The following is a 21,117-nucleotide window of genomic DNA, read 5'->3' as shown; positions in this document are numbered from 1 at the left end:
ACGGGCCAGAACAGGACACGGGGCGAGTATCTCGGTACGGACACACGGTTAATGGAATGAAGAGGGATGGGTGAACGGAACCATAGGCTTCAGTGGTTCTGCGAGCTTTCCATTAGAAAACCGACTGGACACGTACGACAAAAACGTTCGTTCGATTCCGGGTGTTCTCAGCAGTGATGGCCACTAACTACTTCTACAGTAGTTTAACTATAACTACTAACTACTTCACGGTGGAGCAGTTTAACTTGTAGTTCAACTACTTTTCACGGGAGGTAGCTAAAACTACTTCTTTAACTACCGCAATTTATTTTAACTACATCTCTAACTACTTAACGTTGTCCATCAACACCAGTCACATTCTATAGTGTTCTTGGACACCTAAATATGAATCACAAGCAGTGATAAAAGTGAAGATTTAGTACACATGCACGGCACAATTGCTCTGCACCTCCATTCTCATCAAACAAGTAGCTCAAGGTAAAAGTCGGAAGCACAATAGTGCCGTAAAGCTTGCGGCAAAATCGGAAGTAATTGGCGCCCGCAGTAACCTAACTACTGTAGTTAACTACTCGAAATGGTAGTTTAACTAGTAGTTGCACACTACATTTCTGCACGTAGTTGATAACTACTTTTTAACTATAATCACGTAGTTTAACTAGTAGTTTAACTACATGTCGTTAACTACTGGCCATCACTGGTTCTCAGTGTGTCAGTACGCACGCCTGTGTGAGGCAGGCAGGAGCAGTGGCTGATCCAGGGAGGGGGGGGGCGATCGCCCCCCCCCCCAAAAACGTCGGTTTATACATTGGATTTCCCTCACCGAGGGTCTGGATCCGCCCCTGGGCAGGAGTGGTATAGAAAATAGGTTTGCAACACCCGGGGAACGCTCATTTGCAAAACAAGTATAATCATTATACAAGTAATATAATTATATAGTATATAATTAATTTCATAATATAAGTGCGGCGCTCAATCCTGATGCGGAAGAGGAGCTATCAAGGGACTATCGCGTCCGTCCCGGGCGATTCCGAAACTGCCGTTCAACTCCACGTTCATCGACAATGACGTCGAAAATCTGACGCGAGTCGGAGAAGCAGTTTCTGTGCCATTTGATGTAATGCGTGCAAAGAGCAGATGGCGGATGTTGAGAGTATGCAGGAATCCCTTCTCTGGAAGTCGGAGAAAATGTCACTCCGACAAGCTCAATCAGGGAGCGGCCGGAGAGCCTTTGGCGACCAGTGGGAGGGCGTCTGTAGGTCGCGGAGAGGATTGTAGAATGTCACTTCCGGGTTGGCGTCGGACGTGTTCGTGTACCCAAGAGCATAACATCGTGTTCCACGCGACATGGTCGCGCCAGAACTCGCGCTAGTAAGCGATAGTCGGCGTATTTACCGAGGACTTTCCACTCGGTATATTGCCTTTAAAGCAGAACACGAATCAGGCGAGCACCGCGACAATCTCCCGCGCTGCGCTCCCATTCGTGTGCCTGACTTACGTAATCATGATGTTACTATCGCTGGGGCTTCCTTAGCTGCAGGAGCAGTGCGAATCTTTAAAACTCGTTTATTCAATACGTAAGCTTTTTCGGAAGAGAAACTTGGCCAAGTGTAATACGGTTGTAAATTGGGCAAGTTGGTTAACGTTCAACATACTTAAAAGCGCTAAAGGACAAGGACAGAGAAGTAGACAGGACGAGCGCTCTTGGCCAAGTGATCTGTCAAGCGGTGACGGTGACAAACATTACCGTATCCATCTCATACACACGTTTCCGGATGCGATAGTCCCTCTCATTCTCGCGGGTCAGAAAAGTTCCTTTCACTGGTTGCCTGTCTGTGACGTCGCGTCAGCCGCCCCATAGTGAGGCGCGCGTCTTCTTTTTTTTTTTTTTTTCTTTTTTTGGTTTTGCATGGCACCTCCTATCCAGCGTCTGAAGCAGTGCCGTCGACCGTAGCAGGCGATTCTCGACAGCCAATAAAAGTGCTCGGATGACCTGACGTCAAAACATACCAGAACGATCTTGGAAACATCGCCGCCGATGCGCGTACTCTCGTAAGATAATTTGCTCGGGAACCTCTCAAAGGAAATATCTTGGGTGACAGTTTCTCAAGGAATTATGTTCTAGGTTCATAAAAGAATATTTGGTGGAGATGCCTTCCGTGCTCCTCTATTCACTTAAATGTCTAACAAATCAAGGAGGCGAGGTGCACGTGCGTTAAGACAGCCACGTGATGTATGTCGCGCTCTTTTGGTTAACGGGACCAAGGCGTAATCTCTGGCTCCATTAGCGTTAGCAATCAACGGGCTCCTCTGTAAAACGAGAGTCAGTCCGCTCGTTAAAGGGTTGAGAAACCATTTGGAAACTTTTGAAAAAATAACGTTATAAATATTGATTTATGTCTGCTAAACACGCACATCAAAACGCCATGTGTCTGTGATCCTGCGTTATGAACTATCGCACTCCGAAGGTCGCGCGCTGCGCGACCTCTTCCGTCGTTCTCTCTTAATCTCCGTTTTTGGAGTGACGCTTCAGATTGGAGAAGGAAGTGCTTTGCGTTTCCATGACGACGTAGGTGGTTGTAAAGGGAGCCGGCCACTGGAGGACGGCCTTCGCTATCCCTCGGGTACTTCGGGAAACCGTAAACAGCTAAAACGTCACTTCCCGTCTGTCTGCCGAGCCCTCTCAGCGCTCTTCGGCGCCACCGTCAGCGGCCGTTCAAACGAGGAATATGGGAATTTACGCGTCGAATCCATGGACTGAAACGCATGAAACGGAGCCATACAGTGAAGTGCCACTCCGGACTGGGAAAACAGCGTTTATTTCATTTAGTTCATGAAAAGAAGGTGCCTCAAGGACTCTATACGTGAAATTTCAATCTTGTTTACCAACACTGTGCATTTCTGTCAATTTTTTAAAGATCTGCTGAGGCTCCACAAGTTTCGGTGACGCAAGGAGTGGGTGACGTAATCATAACCCCACAAATTGCAATGATGTCGTGTTCTGGAGAGGGCACTCGTCTCCTAGCAACGACGCCGGCGTCCTGGGAGGGTCACGTGGTGGAGAAGTCACGTGACACTGATCGAAAGAGGGGGAAATGGGAGAGCTGCCTTCTCCCTCCTTTGTGTTTTCTCGAAGGTAGGAGCGGTAGGATGATATGTCACGTGGGGTTCCGCTAACGGAGTGCAAAAAGCCGTGCAAAAAGTGAGCCCCCCCCCCCCCCCCCGGAACAGGCGAAGGGCGCGACAACGTCGCCAGATGAGAGCCGGGCGCTCCGTCGGAGCCTAACATGACGTCACAGTTCTCAAAAATTTATTTTCTCTAGCTTTCACGTCACGTAGAGCCAATATATTTTGCAGGAATGTAAAGTGAGACAAGAAGATTTCAGTAACGTAACTTTGGTAGGATTGTAAAGTCTAGGAGTCCGTAGTGGCACTTTAAGTGGTTTTGCATGTGGTTTCTCAGCCCCTTTAAGACATTAAAGGAACTGCAAAGTGAAAGGCAAATCTATAAAAGAAAATTTTTCATCCGAAAGCTTGACATGTCGATGATCCGATACGTAATAGCTCTATTGTGCATTCAGCTTATTCTTTTCTATTTTCTTTTCTTTTTTTTAGCAATCTAATTTCAAAGATTCCTGCGCCCAGCAAAGCCTCCATGCTCCATCGAATCCACCAACATTGAGGCGACTTGTACGACATCTATTAAGACTGCAGGCAACTATACGCCAGCCATCTGCACTGTACGCCTCGGTGTGTGGTGCAGCCGCCGTGGTGCAGCCGTCGCCGAAGATGCGCGGTCGATGCATCTCGGGACACTAAAACGCAAACCAGGCATCCGTATAGGAATCGGCAGGAAAAGCGGCTTTCACTGCTGTCACCTGCTGGTTCCTTCGGTCATGCTGGCGGTTAGCGACGAGGTTAAAAGAGTCCGTGGATGCTGCAATCGGGGGGGGGGGGGGGGGGGGGGGGTCAATCTTTGGAGTTCATTTCTATGCAAAGTATGAAGAACTGGGACGTAATGCCTGCGTATGTTCACTTTACAGTCCTTTTACACGTCTTCGTCTACTCTCGCTGTTCATTTAGGAACCTTACAGATTCGGCTATTCCCACGCCTCACATCCAAAACCGTCAATTCGATTGCTTTTCAATTCTTGAGACCGATTGCGTTCGGTTATCCCGGTCAGCCCACACCGTTTGTCGCAGCCTACCTCACACTATCGTCGAGAAGTGCGTATGCTTTGTCAATATTTCGTATTGTTCGACGACAAGTTTACGAGCTATCAAAATAAAGAAGTGACACGGATATAGAGCCCGGTAGGTCAGAGAAAACGCAGCCTCGCTCTCATTCTGCTGTCCCCACAGTGCAGGTGACGTCACGACGCTGCGACGGTAGCCGCAGCGAGGAGAAGCGTTGATGACCACAGCAAAGTCTCCACATGGTCGCTCGTTTCGTAAGGCCAACCACTCGTTAAGGCGGACGTGCAAAGCGATTAACCCAAGCCAAGGACGATTAAACACTCGGCATACTACTAGAACATTCCCTTATGGCTGCCCACAAAAGCGCTGCGGTCGTAGCGACGGCTGCATCAACATCGAACAATTCTAAGACTATGCCACAGAGATAAATACACATGTCACTGTGTTATACGCGCTTCGTGGGGATGAATCGAACCACTGTTCAAGCCATATACCATTAGACACAGTTCCGGAACATACAATTTAGTCCAAACACAAAAGTGAGCAACATCCATTCACAAAACCCGCTTTCCTCGGAACCATAATGGCCGTAAACCCTGGATGCAGTTAAATCCCAACGCTGCCCTAGTCTCTTTTTTTTTTTTTTTTTCTTTTGGCATAGTCAGTACAGCCGGAAATGGGCCACACTCCAATGGCGGCTACAAAAGCCGTCTTCCACCACCTCCCCGTATAATCCTTAATCTGCCTAATCCTTTCTCTCACTTTCCCTCCTTGGATTCCCCGCTGACATTTGGGCTTTTCCGAATGAGCGCTCGAATCCCTATTCGCAGCCCTCCCCCCTTTTGTGTCGCCCATTGATATTCCGTTTAGTAGCCAGTCGGCACTTCCGAAATGCGGTCCACGATTAACTTCGCCGCGAAGTCCACCAATATACGATCTCACGCGTTCGGAATTTCGACATTCGAAAATTTGATGTCGTTCAATGCCGTGAACAGATCGAAAACCTAGCTGCGTTAACCACAGCAAACGTGTCTCTCAGTGTTCACGTTGATCGAAATAGTTCTGTTGTTGTTCTGTTTCGTGTACGCAAAAGGGCAGAAGGCAGAAAATCGCGCAGGAGAAACGTCGAATGGGCGATCGTCGCGCCTCCCCTTTAACTAGCAGACGACTCCGTACTTACCCCTCCCCACACACACACACATACACACACCTTTGTCGATGTCTGTGTGATGCGTACCCGAACTGATAACTGAAGTGTGTATAGCAAATCTCCTGCCACGGGTTTCCAAACTCGCCTCACTACGTACACAATCAATAACGCACGCGCGGACCGATAGACTGGCGCCATTATTGACAGTAGGAAGACCACGTGAAATAAGATTGATTGGTTGATTGTTTGGTTGGTTGGTTGTCGCGTTCTATTCTCGTGAAGTCTGTCTGCAGGGGGCATCGTGCATATTGGGCCGACTTCATAAGGAACTGTGCTAACATTTGTTTTATACTGTCTGACGAAAAGCCACAGCATAGGTCGGCATGGTCACCGCATCGGCGCATACGCTCTTAGGAGTAGGGTGGGTAGAAAATGTGTTGCAACAGAACAATGTCATTTCGCAAGCCTAGGGTCGCCTGTGGGACGTTCGACATTGCATGCATCATTTCCTCGGTGACGTCACAATGATAGGAGTTTGCAACCTACGGTCGGTCCTGGTAAAAGGACCAAGAGGCCACGTACCGCCAGGCCTCGGAGTCCCACACGCCTTGATACGCTGAGCAGAAAACTTAACTGTAGATGGAGCCACTCCTCGAACTGCATTTTCATGTGGCCATTTTTACGGCCTCAATTGTGCACTGCGGGGACTATTTGCGGAGACTGGCGTGGATAGTGCGACAAAGCACAGGGTGTGGCGCCATCTAGATCTGGAAATATCGTGAATCGGAGATGGGCTGGACCGGCATGGCCTCCACATGCCCCTTAAAGGAGTACTGAGGTGACCCCCCAAGTTGTTGATGTTCTTCTTCTTCTTCTTCCAGCTCAGGCCAGAGCAGTGGCCGTTAGCCACTAAGGGCGATTGGCCAGGGCTAGTCGTGACGTAGACGCGGAGCGCGCTCAGACAAACACCCAACACCCTCCAACACCCTAACGAATCCTACCTAAAACAAACTGATCCGACTGTCTACCCTATCTCGGAGGGCATGATGGGAAGCTGAGTGCCCAAATTGTTCTTTGTGTGTGTGTGTTTTTTGCGTTTATTTTTATTTTTATTTTTTTCTGCGGAGTGTTCAAGGAATAAAATGAGCTCCTGCGAAAGAACGACGAGGACAGGCGATCTACAGAGCGCGCGCGAGGGCGCCATTTCGCGCACCTTCAAGACAATTATGGCGGGCCATAAAACAATCCTCTGCTCGTGAAAAGAGCGTATTGGAGAATGATGGGACTCGTGACGTAACGTAGTCCCCGCGCATGTGTCATGTGCATGTGGCATGTGACTCGTGACGTAAAGGGCTGAAGCTTGTATAAGGGGCGCGTGAGCTCAGAAGAATGAAGCGAAAAAAAAAAGTCACGGGGACATGGAGGAAGGAAAGAGAGGAGGAGCCCTACTGCTCCGAGAAGTGAAGCCGAGATTGGGAGCCGCTCCAGTGACATCACCGCTCGCTTCTCCCGGTTTCGGTTACATACATCTCTATGGGAGACCCCAACGCATAGCTTCGGAATACTTGGATAGGTGTGGCGGTAACGCGCCGAAGTGGCTCCCAAAGCGACCTCATTGGGCTATTCAGGTAACGTGACTCTCTCGCGGCTCCAAAGAAGCTACAGCTCATCTCCTATCCTCACGTCACTTGCCCCACGCTTCTCTCTTCTGTCAAGGAGTCGTTGGGGCGCCTCCTTTTCTTCTTAATTCCTCCATGCACGGGGGCTTACCTACGTCACGCGAGGATCGTGCTGACCGTCCGCGGCTGCTTTCTCGGTCTGTTTTCGTAAATTTAATTGCGCAGCTGTAATACACCGCAGAGTGAAGATACTTTGCATGGTGACTTCTGATGGTCAGCTCGACGAATGAGACATGGTTTCCAGCCATTGTCACCTGAGTGCTTCTTTAACGGCCAACCTCCACGAAGCGAATGTGCGGCGAATAAACTGCGAACTTGCGCGTGGCGTCAAAAATAGGAGCGTTCGCCTGCGATCTGGCCATGCCAGATATTTTCGCCCAGTGTCCGCAGTTCCTGAAGCGTCAACTGCAGACGAATTCGCTCCATGAACGTTGGCATTTATAGTCAGGCATATAGGTATTTATACCCCATCCGATCTGTCAGTCGGCTGTGGTGAGTTAATCGTGTCTTAGAAGGGACCGGGACAGTATATCACGCCCAGATAGAAACCAAACTTTATGATGCAAGAAGGTGGAAGCGTGCAAACATTCAGAAAACGTTCAGAAAAGAAATAAAACACATTAACACTTCATCATCTTTAGTCCTCATCGAGGGTTCAAGTAGTTCAAGCTCGTTCTCGCAACCAGTCAAGAGGCCGCCACGTTGTCTCATAGTAAAATTTGGCCATTAGAATCTGGACAGACACAACCACCCCTGGACACCTATCTCCTCATGTTCTGTATCCCCCTGTCGCCCTTGTACCGATGTGCGCAAATATCACACACACATGCGCGCAAGAAAAGGCAAAGAACACAACAAAACATCCTACACGAATCTACAACAACAGGTACAAGCCACGAATGACGCGCGGTACAAAGCCACTCCAGACACAACAACGGCAGACCAAGGAGACCGCAAAAGTACATCATCATTATTTCCCCCACAACGCTTACTAACAGAACGACCTCTTGTGGCCGGGAAAAGAAATACGAAAACTCACTCCCACACAGCAGCCATTCAACCTGTCTGTCTCACAGCCCTCTAAATGCCCTCCTTTCAGGAAAAAGGAACGTGTCTTTTTGCAGGCCGTACAACCACCGTCGTCTGCTCCCTATAGATGTTCCGTTTGTGTAGCCAGACGAACATTGTATTCGGCGACTTCCCCGTCCCGAAGAAAGACGCTGCGCTGCTCGCCAAAATAAACTCCGTGAAATTGTGGGTCTTTCAGCACCCCTAACCTTTCTTCAGACTCGCTCTATTTTTTTGTACGTTGCTGCTGTTGCTGCTGCCATGTCTGGACCACAAAATGGCGCCCATGGCCGATTAAGTCGTCGTCTTTTGAATTCGTCGTGAGAGGGCGCCCGAGTGTCTCCCTATTATGCTTTCTTTCCTTAAAGTGTACCATTTAGGGTTGGCGTTTTCGCTGTCTATATAGAGGAGGTTGTGCCCCCGAAATAGCCGCTCGCTAAACAGCCTGTAGTCTCTTTCGGGAAAGGTCACTTATTTCCTGATCCGCGGCAGGGGGCGCACCACGGCACCCCTTACTTTCGTTTTATCCATTTTCCACAGGATCCCGTTTTTCCCTTTTAGGGAGTTATTGGTCACCATGTGGCACAATGTATGATTAAGTCTGTCTCTGTGAAGGAACTCTGCAGAGGTCTTCCATGTCCCTGTATTAACATTCACCTTGCCTCGTATAGTCGTATTCATGATGCTCAGTCCCATAGACTTATTTATTGTTGTCCCTTCAGTTTATCTGTCGGTTTGTTTCGCTACAACAATGCAGCGATGGAGTTATACAGGCAAAAGGTAAGGAACAGACAGAAGAGACGCTTCCGTGCATTTGTCGTCATCACGATGAAGGCATGCTACGCGGCTGTTCCTCATCTTCCGTCACTCCCTGTGTGTGACCCAGGCGGATAAACATGTCATTGTCAGCCGGATACCTGAGCAAAAAGGCGTACTGGTACGCTGACCCGCGCAAGAAATATGTAAACCGAAAACAATTAATTACTCTAAATCACTAAGTGTCGACGCGTTCTTTTTATTTTTTTTTTTATTTTTTGTGAACATTTTGCTGAAGACTCCAATCGGTAAAATCTAAAAGTTAAGAGTTTTTTTTTAATTAATGATCGTGAAAATGAGATGCTCACTGAAAAGTACACGACTGATGTCTCAGGGTTTCTCACTGAAAAGAAAGCTTTTCGATAATTAACGCCATCGGTTTACGAATTATTCATCTATTCGTGAAACACCCGGTATATTTTTAATATACAGGGTGTGTGTTTCATCGTGTCAGAGCTGATTGGAGTAGGCAATAATCTGTTGGCCAGATACTCTCTTCGGCTCAGAATAGGCCAAAGTCGTGTCGTTTCTGCGCTCGAGTTGTGCGTAGTTCTGGGTTCGGCTCATTTGCATAGCAAAATTCGGGAATTTAAAAACAACAACATTATTACGGGGTGATATGACTGTCAGGGTCGGGAATTTATACCTCAGTGTACGTGCGCGTTCGTCCAGCAGTTGCATACGCTGTACTACAGGATGTCCGCATGGCCGTATAACCCACCAGCGAAAACGAAATTTATGCAGCTCTAAGAGTTTAAAAAAAAAATGTGTCGAATAAAAAAACGCACACTGTATTTTGAGATGTTGCTTGCTAGCAACCGACTTTAGCGCATTACAAAAGAAAGAAACAACCTAATGTATAAAGTGCGGCAACCGTAATTATTTGTGACTAAGGGAAGTTTATAAGATGGTACAGGGATGTACGGAACAGAGATTTAACTTCTTCGATTAACTTCTCTCAAGCTTAACTGATTCAACTACACACAGCGTCCCGTCCGATTTGTAGTCGTGCTATTTACTCACGTCATGTCAAGTCTGCATGTATAACCAATTAGCCAACGATTGCGTATTAACCAAAAGCAATTACCAACTAAACTTTCATATCTTCTTCAGGCACCACAACATGAGACCTGTCTGCAACCATTAACCTAAATATTGTCCGCCTTCTGTCTTCTAAGCGCGGAGGTCTCCCAATACCAGACAACATCCTCTACACGTTTTTCGCAGCTACGTGGGGTCATAGTCTATTAGTAAGATGAGACTAAGCCTGGCCTGGCAATCACGAGATCTCGCTGAGACCACCAACACCCACGTTGCGTTGGTAGCACACTCATAAAGACTCCCTTGTCGGATATATATTGCCCGGATCATAAAGAAAAAACCACCCGCAACCTCCCAGCAGTATACGTACAATCCCTCGTACGCGAGTATTTATATCTCCGCCTACCCCTAAGCCATTTCGACGAGTGATCGTTTACGCGTTCAGTAAACAAACAGTCTGACGTCAAGTGCGCCGTCTAGTACCACTCCACACCGCGAGGCGTCGCTTTCTCTGCAACACGATGGCTTATCTCGTATTTCTTGCTTGTTTGACAACCTTTACGCTCAAACTCTCGCTCTTTCCTGTTCAGGGGTGTTTGGGAGGGGGGATGACGAGTCTAAACGCTGTGGCTAATGGGAGGGGAGTCGTTGGGGGCGCTGCTGTTCATTCAGTCTGACCGAGAAATAACCGTCAAAGGTGTTGAAAGGACATTGTGTGAGCAGTCGTCAGAATCAACGAGACGCGAAGTACACACACACAAAAAAAGAGTCCAATAGTGCCCCCTGTTGAGCGGATTTCGAACGCCTTTTTGGCAGTTCTCTCGATGACGATTTTGCGAGATGTCTGCAACGAATTCCGTTTTTCTTTTCTTTTTTTTTTTTTTTTTTTGTTTCTTCCATCTGAGAAGCACAAAAGCAACTTTGGAAACGATTCGTCGTATTAATTATATCACAACGCAACAGCCGATGACGTCGCATAACCGCCCTGCACCGTCTAATCGCATACGACTTCTGTCGCGTCAAGTCGAAGTTTAATGACTATAGTATTTGCAGTCCTGGGGAGTAAATGTCAGGGTCAAGTTACTAGAATAGGAAGTAATTGCAATCTAGGGGACAATCGAAGCTGCAACTACTTCCGTTTTATTCTTTTTCTTTCTTTTTTTTTTCTTAGAGTGCATGCTCGACAAAGATGACGTGTATAAATTTTTGACTACGAGACCTGCTGGGCACATATTCTGCAATGTCACGGCAGTCATCCAATATGCTATACGGCAGTCTGCATATCTGCACAGGGAAGAGGGTAAAGTTTCGTGGTTGAACCGCTTGGAGCAAACCACGTGACGAAGTGTCTGTTCAATCACAAGGCAACAACAAGAGGGTATTCAAAGGCTAGCATGTGTGCGCGGAAGAAACCACGTGCGCCTCACCTTGAAATGTCGCCGCCTTACTTGGGAAAAGGACAAATGAGGAACGCCACGGGCAAGAGGCGAAAGAGGGAAACTGAGGAGCTGCGCAACCAACTAACCTACTTGCAGCGTATAGCTAGTGAATCGCGCCCTTTGCTTTACTTTTTCTGTTTTCTTTTCGCGGTGGCATGTAAAGCCACCCGTCCCGCGTCTGGCACAGAGCAGTCGACCGGTCGCCTCGCTAGCAGACGATTTTCGGCAGTTAATAAAAATGCTCGATAACATGACGTCACGACACGACAGAGAGAGAGTTGGGAGATATCGCCGACGTTTTTACAGGAGCTTCTCAGCGCGCTTCCGAAAGGAGTTGAGTTTGAATGCTTTCCATGCTCTATGCCGCGCTCTATATAGGCAGCCTCGCATATCATTGAACCTTTGTATGCAATAAGGGGATAAGTCGAAAAATCCCAAACCGAGAAAAGAGGCCTGATCTGATTGTACGTCCCATTGACACACATGTATTTCCCGTTTCTTACCCTCCTGTAGAAGGCCATTACATTGCAATACGGTCCTAAATTTTCTATGGCAGGTACATACGGGTATGTAGATGTCATTGCAGCAAAAATTGCAAAAAGGGGATAAATCGACTTATCCCCTTATTGCATACAGAGGTTCAATTGTAGGGGGGGTGTATGTGTACGTGTACGGTACGTGCATGGCGTAAGTGCATGGCGTAAGTGCACGGCGTAAGTGCACGGCGGAGGTGCACGGCGGAGGTGCACGGCGTAAGTGTACGTATGGCGTAAGTGTACGTATGGCGTAAGTGTAAGGCGTCAGTGTAAGGCGTCAGTGTATGGCGTCAGTGTATGGCGTCAGTGTATGGCGTCAGTGTATGGCGTCAGTGTATGGCGTCAGTGTATGGCGTAAGTGTATGGCGTAAGTGTATGGCGTAAGTGTATGGCGTAAGTGTATGGCGTAAGTGTATGGCGTAAGTGTATGGCGTAAGTGTATGGCGTAAGTGTTGGTGTGTAAGTCTGAGTGTATGGTAAGGTGTATGGTGTGTAAGTGTACGAGTGTGTAAGTGTATGACTGTGTGGCATGGTAACTGTGGTATGAGTGCATCGTATGGTAAGTAAGGCATGAGTGCATCGTATGGTAAGTAAGGTATGAGTTAAGTATGACCATAGTGTAAGGGGCAGAATCACAGTTCCGAGGAGCTCGAATGCATGCGCCCTCAAGATGACGATGATGATTCAGCCTCACAATATCCACACTGAGTCGCCTCCTCACGTATTTTTGATGCCACGTATCCCACGTATCTTATGGTAGCATGGATCTACATTGAGTCGGTCCAGGGTCCACCAACCAACGAATAGCTTGTTGCCTATACACGCTAGCAAATGATAATAACAGCGAATAGACGAATGGGCAGTTGTGCAACATTGTTCGCTGTTCTTTCACATAATCATCTCCCCCCGCTGCTGCAGCCGCATGGCTCAACAGGTGCGCTGCACCACAAACATTCTGTTCCTCAACAACGCAACCTCAAACAAACCTCACCAAACCCGACACGACAATGAAAGCACACAACCCAGACGACAAATGCTCAGAGGTATTTAAGTTCGCATTACGTCCAAATCCCAACACCTTATACAACACAGCGCATCTCATGTTACGCAATATACCATTCTCGGCGTCCCTCTTGTATATACTCTTGCATGGTCTGCTCGCATTTTCCTTGCGGCAGCGAACATGGACGAGCAGGAGGGGGGGGACGTCCATTTTTACAAAAAGCACAGTGCACGAGAGTGAAGTGGTCGCCCAACACATCAACGAAGTTCGCCCACTGAGTTCGCGACAAAAGCCTGGCAAAAAAGAGCGTTCAATACCATAACCTCATGCTGCGTTATTTAGGTCTGTGAGCGGACAACATGCAGCGAGAAGCCGGGAGGGGTGACATTTGAGACGGAGACGGAGGAAGGGGGGGCGTGGTCAGGTTTGGTTCTTCTTTTTATATAGGTCGGTCATTTAGTTGCTGTTACGTTAATCCTACATCGTTGTAAAGCCTCGGCACGGTTTGGTGCGGATAAACTTATCGCGAGGATATATCTGTTCCGGTATAACGATATGTGACCACGTGCCGCATGTGGACGATCGGTTGGACTGCTCGAAAAAAACTGTTCCAGTGGTCTATCAGGAACATTCATGTAATAAGTTAATAAATGGCTGTCACATTATTGCTCGATTCAATTTAGAAAAAAGGTGCCGAAAAAGCAGCAATGGCGGAAGCGATGCAAACTGGGACGCGTGGCGCGATGGACGCTGCCGTGACGTAGATGGAAGAGGATCTCTCATTGGCCACTGAAAATTCGTCTGCTAGGGGCACGCGGTGGCGCTCCCATTGGCCGAACCGTTTGACGCCATCATGTCAACATTCTGTACAATTGCCACTTTTTGCACATATACAAGATGATGTTGGCAGATATCCAATGTATGTATGTAATGTATGTATGTAATGTATGTGTGTGTGTGTGTGTGTGTGTTGGCAGATATCGAACATGCGATCATGCACTGTGGTCTGCATTGTTATGCTGACATAAGAACAACAGAATGTCTCGTCTGCTTGTTTCAGATTACCCCAGACACAGGGAAACGTAGCAACAAAAATTTCAATTTGGGGAATTTTTGGAAGAAAAGCGCATGGATTCCCGAACAAGCTGACGCGCTTTCTTTGTTTTCTCTAAGAGCGTGGTTGAACTTAATGTTACATTATGGACGCATATTAGTGACACGATTATTACGACCGCTTTCAGGACTTTGTTTAACGGGTTTAGGACTTCGTGCAAGAGGACATTTTCAGCTCACCCTCGCCTGTGTTCAGAAGAATGTCACCTTGCTTCAATCGGTATGCGCAGAAACCTGCAAATAATATAGGAAAGAAAAATGCACATTAAGTCCTCCCATCAAAACATTTTAATCTCGTTACCGCTAATCACACGCCCTTCTATACGACATCATTCCAAGGTCACTTATTTCTCATATACCTCATTCCAATGCTACCTTACTCCGAGCGCGCCAATCCCATCATATCTCTGCTTTGACAACCTGACCGCAGGTCTTACTGCGGCATAGAAACCCACAGCAACACACACAAAAGAAATGATGCCCTTCTCTGATAAGCAACGTTCTTACACATGTAGTAGGATGCGTTCAGTCGGGCAACTTTGGAGAGATCGGTCGATAAGGATGCATATGGGGAGTGGGCCCGTCCTTTGTGAATGAACACTGCTCTATGGCGTGCGATGTGTACAACAGGGAATTCAGCAAGTAGGCAAGTGATTGCTGTAGTCGTGCTCAACCTATAAGTTCTGTCTAACCAGCGCTGAAGTAAGACTTCATAATGTCATTTTATTTACATATAAATATGAAATATAACTTTTGTCAAAAATAAATATGACCTAGAGAAATGCTACACACAACGTTTCAAACACTGTATGTTATAGCTTGTGTTGGGTAGGGAGGAAAAGCAGCACCCGCATAGTATTTTCCCTGGTGATGTAAAATTGTGAGTGCAAATTTTTGAAGTGTTATTTCTGTCTACATGTTTGTGATCGCTACACATACATTATGGTTTCAAAATATTCGTCGCGGAGTTCAACTTACGCGAGCACCGAAATGTCCGCCGGACATTTCGTCATGTCATTCAGTTATCTAATCAATCATAATCATCTGACCTCGTTTTCGACGTGCAATGCGCCAGCTGTAAACGTCGACTCTTACTTGATCAATATTTCGTGGACGTACACATATACTGTATTTGTGTGCATGTGTTTATATACAGCTAAATAAAAGAAAGATTATGAAGCTTCACTCCGGGTGTGTATTAATGCAAGCACCGACTTCGCTACTGCACTCTAAAAACAAAATTCGGATGAAACGTTGGCGGCCAAGTGATGCTTTTAAAGTGTATTGACCGTATTGAAACTACAAGAAGTTGGCGGCCGACAAGTTCCTATATTGACTTTGAAAAAAAAAAAAAGAAAGAAGCTTCGATATAAGTGACGATTCTACAAAACCGGAAGCGCCACACCAATGGTGAAAATACACTCCGAAACGCTGCGTTAAATGCACTAAAAATGCACTGCACTAAAAATATATTCAAGCAAGCAAGCGAACCTTGGTGAGGGTGAACACATTCGCAGCCCTTTAATTTATATGGACAGCGAAAGAGAAAGAGAGAAGAAGACGTAAATTGGGCTTGACCGGATGCCAGCTTTCACCTGCAAGCCCATCGCACTAACCGGACACTGTGCGCTGGGTGCATGGGCACTCCGAATAATCGGGTCCCAAACGCATGCACTTTAGTCGGAACGCTGCGACATTTCGAATAAAGCGATAATTCGAGGACAAGGCGATTCCGTTAATACGAAGGTTTACCCTGTTGTATGCAGCGAGTTTACCGGAACACAAAGACGGCTCCTGATACCTGCATTAAAAAGTCGTGCTTCATACCATTTGGCTGACCTCTCCTCCTTTTTTCTTCTTCTTCTTCTTTCTTTGTTCTGCCATTGCCGGAATTTTCTGGCTTTCCTTTTTTTCGTGTTGCACACTGCATAGCCATCCTCATGTCAAAACAATGACAATATTAAACTGAAATAACAGCTCCCTTCGGACAAGGAGACAAGCCAAAGCGACGCATTCATTCGCTCCCATTACGTTTTCTAAAACACATCGTCAAATCGCATTTTTTTCTGAACGTAAAGAGAATTTGATGAAAGCGAAAAGTAGACGATGACCGAACACATCTACGAAACCCGAGAACCGTCTCAACGAAATCAGTCGCGAAACTTCCCAGTTCACAACGAAACAAAACAAATACACAAAAAAATCGCTCCTCCTCCCCTGTTTCGTGCGCATCTTCCTCTCAACACCTCAAATCACGCTCTTCCGATGCTCCTCCCCCATCTCAGCTCCACCTCGCACCGTCAACGACTCCCCGCCAATCACGACCTTCTATTCTCGCCGTCCGGCCAATCAAACTTAGGTAGGGCGGGTCTGCTCGCGACGTAGGCTTCGCTGAGGCCAGCAACTCGAGTGGAGAAATCAGAAAGCATTTGGCCGCACCATAGTAACTAATGTCCTGTGAAGTTGTGTGAATGTGTGATAACATCGTGATAATCTGTGAAGTTACGTGTGTTGTGCCGAGGATAACGCCGATATGTCATCCGGAGAACGTGCTACCTTAGCAGGATTATTGTGAGAGGTCAGCTGGAAGATTAGGGCAACGTTTCAGGTGAGCTGTTTTTCATCACGTTTACCGTTGATGGATACCTGATATGAACACGATACTTATCTTACACGTGAAGTTGGCGATTGAAAAAGTTATTAACCATTGATGAGGGTTTTCGTGAAGAGAGGTTTGTTGGATATAAGAGCTTTCAAAATTTGTTAGCTCGTGATACAGCAACTAACACGTGATACAGTTCATCGTGCTGTGTGAAAGTCTTCACACGTCATTGAATGAAAGCTTCCCTCCCAGCATTTGATGCCAGCGAATTATGCGTAGTTTATACGTTTTATAAATTATATACATTTTATTTGGGAGCAGACGAGGGAAGTGAAGAAAACAGCCAGCTTCCAGAGCGGTAACTATATAAGTATATCGAGGAAATCAAACAGTGAAGGCGCGTAAATGCACTAATTCAATCTTCGCCGTACCTAGTATTAACAATCTAACTCACGTGCCCACATAATACACCAATGCAGTGAGCAATTACCTCCCACCACTCAACGTTCGCAAAGATACATTTCCCCTACAAAAATTAATCCCTTTCGGGACTACACGCACGACAGACAGACGACACGCACGAAGCAACCTATTTGCAGCGCTGTCTATGGGAAATAAATTTCAGGGTCAGTGGACTAAAATGAGGAGTTATTGCAATCTAGGCCGGGACTATAAAAGTTGCAATTGCTCTCAAATTTACTCTTTCTTTAATTTTTTTTTTTTTTCTCTTTCCTTTTGTGTGCAACCTGGAACGAGCAGCTTTTTAATGCCTTCGAAAAACATGATTTCCGCCTCCGACGCCACCTACATTTCACAACACTCTGTGTAAGAACAAAACTTCGCAGCATAACATAGGCAACCTTAGCATTCCGTATGGTATGGTTATTCTCCAGCATTATTTCTTGAAAACACAGCCGTACGCCCTTTTGGAATACTTGCATTTACGGTATAGCGGTCACACGGAAAAAAAAAACGGTACACTCCGCTCGCTGCTCAAGTGAAATGCAAGACGACGTTATGCACCGGTTTGCCTTGAGCACGCTCTGTGATGAAGTTACATATCAGAGTGCAGAAGAAGAAATTCGCGTGCAATGTATAGGAAAACAAAAAGTGCCTTATACATGTCTTCCGTTTCTTTTTTGTTTGTTTTTTCTTCTATAATCAAACTCATCTCAACTCGCCTTATACATATCTGCGCATTGTGCCGAACGCTTTTAAATTTAAAGCTAATTGTACGGCGAAATCATGTCGGTAAGTTTTTAACGAAGTCCTGTTTGAAAGGACCCCAGACACTTAAATGTTTGAGTTTTTCTTTGTGTGTGTGTTTTTCGTTTTTACTGCGGTGGTTACACAATTTCACCACAAACACAGTCTGGCGATCACGCGGTGTCACGTGACCCTATAAGGCCACGAATTGACTTACACGGTTGTCCACCCTATAGATAGAAAGAATATGTAATGGTATAGTCGTTTGAGGGGCCAAAAGGGGCATTGCTAACATGATTTTTTCGGAACTGAATATACGTGACGTCTAATGAGAAGTTTCGAGACTATATTTTTACAGTGCTGGAGAGTAATTTTCAGGGTCACGCCACAAAAGTGGGGAGTACTGTCTTAAAAACGGATCACGGTGAAGGATAACCACTGCACATAATGATGCCATTATCACTTCTCGGTTTTTGTGGAAGGCACGGAGCATACGCTTTTTTCTTTTCTTTTTTCTTTTCTTTGTTTGGCAAGTAACGTAACTGCATAAGTGTCGCAAAAAGCTGTACTCCTTCCGTTTTCAACAAATCAGGAGAGAGACAACGATGTCATTCGAGATGATGATTGGCTGTAGAGAATTGCCTCGAGCGGTGATGATATGCTTTGCATCCCCACCCCCACCACCGCTATATCTTTTTATATATAGAGAGAGAAAGTGTGTGTGTGTGTACTGTATAGAGCGAACATACAATCGCTTCCCCCGCAGGACGCCATGAGTCACCTAAGCCAGCACCCTCACCACCCCCAACACCACCACCACCACCAGAGCAGCCAACTCCTGCTGGAAGACGGCTCATCGTCCATCTTAGATGTTTCCGGTTTGTTGCGCGACACCGAGAGCCGACCCGACCTCGAGGAAGACGAGGACGATTCTTCGTCGCTGGTCGGAGGACACCAGCACGTGCTCATGAAGAGGACCAGTAACGGAGCTCACTATCTCAACGGGGCCACCACCAACGGTCACCATGACATGGATTACGGAGAAGGAAGGCTACTAGGCGTCGACGGAGATCGTGGATGGTAAGACCTATATCTTTATTTGATGTTACTCACGTGGTATACGTGACGTGGTTCTGGTTTAAGGGTGCCGAGAGTGACGTATATCGAGAGGACTGTAGTGGATTTACAGGGGTTGGTCAGCGAAGGAGAGAGAACGCGTTGGGGCTCGTTTGCATACAAATCGTGCATCCTGGGGGTCTTCCTTGAGGAGCTTGCGTTAGTACTGCGCTGCTAGTGCTCTAAGCACGTCATCACGTTGTCTGTCCCCCGGGCACCAGGTGGCACGGGAAATAATGGTGGCGCCGACTGGAAGCGCCTTCAGTCCCCTGTGACACACTGGAAGACATCCTGTGCCGGCAAGGTCCTGCCCACATTGTATATGGACAGCATAAACGCGCCTCTGGCCTTCGCCTCGTCCGAAGGACTATCGTGACCCCCCCCCCCTTTTGCAGGTGTGATATTTGCCGTCTTAGCTGACCGGCAAATCGACCTCGATCCTTTTATTATTGAAAGTCATTGCCCCCCCTCCAGCTCTTGCAAAAAGTATCGTCAAGGAGGCGCCTGACGATTTTCCTCATGTTAGGATCCTGCAGGATTTTTAGTCCCGAGGGCCCACTGGACACAGGCAAGACGCCTAAAGCACCGGGGTAGTTCCCGACACTAACTTCATATGGTGGCAGTGGTTGCGGCAGTTGACGCTTCGCTGTGTGATTTGGCGGTATTCGTTATCACGTGCAGTGGCGTAGCCAGACCTCCAAGGTAAGGGGGGGCTGGGTACGAACCCCCCCCCCCTCCCCCGTTGATCCTGGTTTGTTCCAAGGCACACATATACCTGTGCATACGGCAAGATGAGATATGAAAATCTACAATATTTGAACGTTAAAAATGCGATTATGTATACAACACAGCCTGTCATGGCCGGCGATGCCCCGTCACGTGATTGTAAGTAGTTTGAAAACCTCATAACTTCAAAAGTATTCAAGAATGCTGCTTAGATAGACGCCAGAAGCAGCAAGAACTTTCACGATCTCCCTGCCTCCCCCACCCCCAAATATATAAAACGTGTTTCTCATCGGATTTGCACGATTTGCGTTGGTCGGCCCGTTGTAGATAAGAGGGGGGGGGGGGCTCGGGCCCCTCTAGCACCCCCCCCCCTCCCGTGGCTACGCCACTGCACATGAGTTGCCGAGACTGCCGCAATGCACGGTGGTCCATTGGCAATTTACGACGACGATGGTAATGCAACAGACGAACGGCGGTGGTAATGATGATGATAACGCACACACGGTTCCCTCTCTCAAACAAAGCAAAGTAGCGCTTAGCGCTTCTCCCCGCATCAATAACCCTTGACCCGGCTCTTCCACCGGCGATTGTCTTATGTCTAGGTCTCCGTAAGCCGTGGTTAGGGTAAGCGCCTCACGCTCCGTGACAGGGCTTCCAGCTGTGCTGGCTGGTTCTTTTCCTCTGGTTGTTTTCCCTTTGGCGCCCTTAGCCAAATGTTGCCACTGTTCCCTATTAAGTCGGCCGAGGACGCCCCCATATCAGGAACAGTGGGAGCCGCGCTCAAAACGGTATACGTAGTCGTCGGGGATTAAAGGAGCATAGAAAGGACACGGAACATATATTTTTTACACCATCATACGAGCATTTATAGCATTAAGTGCGAATTTACTGAGAAAATTGCTGGGTAAGAGAGCGCGCAGCGGCGACGACTACGCCCAGCGGTTCCTCGCGTCTACGTCAGGTTGGCAGAGGACTCATCATTGGCCACCAAGAATCATCTGTGAGCGAAAGCGACCAGTCGAGACGCGCGAGGGGTTGCGCAAAAGGCGACTGCAAAAGAAAGAAAGGAAAACAAAATTTGAGGGCGATTAATGTAATTAATGCGATGACAATGCGTTAGCATTAGACGTTCGTCTAGCTTCTAATAGGTCTCTACCCGAGAAAGTCATCATGACGTTGGTACACAGACTGAAACCGAAACAAATCGGAAGGGGAGGGCTGGGTTCCACGAATGGGCACTTGTTTGCTGCCTGCTATTGAAAGAAAAGTATAGGACAGAAGGTCGCGTTCCTTTCAGGGACCATCCTATTACCCTCAAGACAGTGCCTTTCGGGCGCGACCTTGTTCGCCACTAGCTTCGAGCGTAGTTCAACTCTACCAAATTGGTGGCGCTGTCGAATACCATGACGTGATTTGTTTACAAACAGG

The 21,117-nt window shown here is 47.3% G+C and overlaps 1 protein-coding gene and 1 long non-coding RNA gene across 2 annotated transcripts in view; one reads left to right on the top strand and one right to left on the bottom strand.

The window, feature by feature from the left end:
* Positions 1 to 15,918, bottom strand: part of LOC135398160 (uncharacterized) — a 51,423-nt gene extending 35,505 nt beyond the window's left edge. Inside the window, exons 1-2 of the long non-coding RNA XR_010424011.1 lie at positions 15,867 to 15,918; positions 14,220 to 14,273 (exon numbers count right to left, since the gene is read on the bottom strand). This is a non-coding gene — a long non-coding RNA (uncharacterized LOC135398160). The remainder of the gene's footprint in view (positions 1 to 14,219; positions 14,274 to 15,866) is intronic.
* A 551-nt stretch (positions 15,919 to 16,469) lies between these two features.
* LOC135397044 (homeobox protein SIX1-like) overlaps positions 16,470 to 21,117 on the top strand; it is a 47,042-nt gene continuing 42,394 nt past the window's right edge. The window contains exons 1-2 of the mRNA XM_064628374.1: positions 16,470 to 16,647; positions 18,614 to 18,927. Coding sequence (XP_064484444.1) covers positions 18,620 to 18,927 — 308 coding nt within the window. The 5' untranslated portion in view covers positions 16,470 to 16,647; positions 18,614 to 18,619. The remainder of the gene's footprint in view (positions 16,648 to 18,613; positions 18,928 to 21,117) is intronic.

Source organism: Ornithodoros turicata, chromosome 6, assembly GCF_037126465.1.
Source record: "Ornithodoros turicata isolate Travis chromosome 6, ASM3712646v1, whole genome shotgun sequence".
NCBI classification, from domain to species: Eukaryota; Metazoa; Arthropoda; class Arachnida; order Ixodida; family Argasidae; genus Ornithodoros; species Ornithodoros turicata.
Note: the sequence above shows the minus strand (reverse complement) of the source record. Positions and strands in the feature narration are given on the sequence as shown.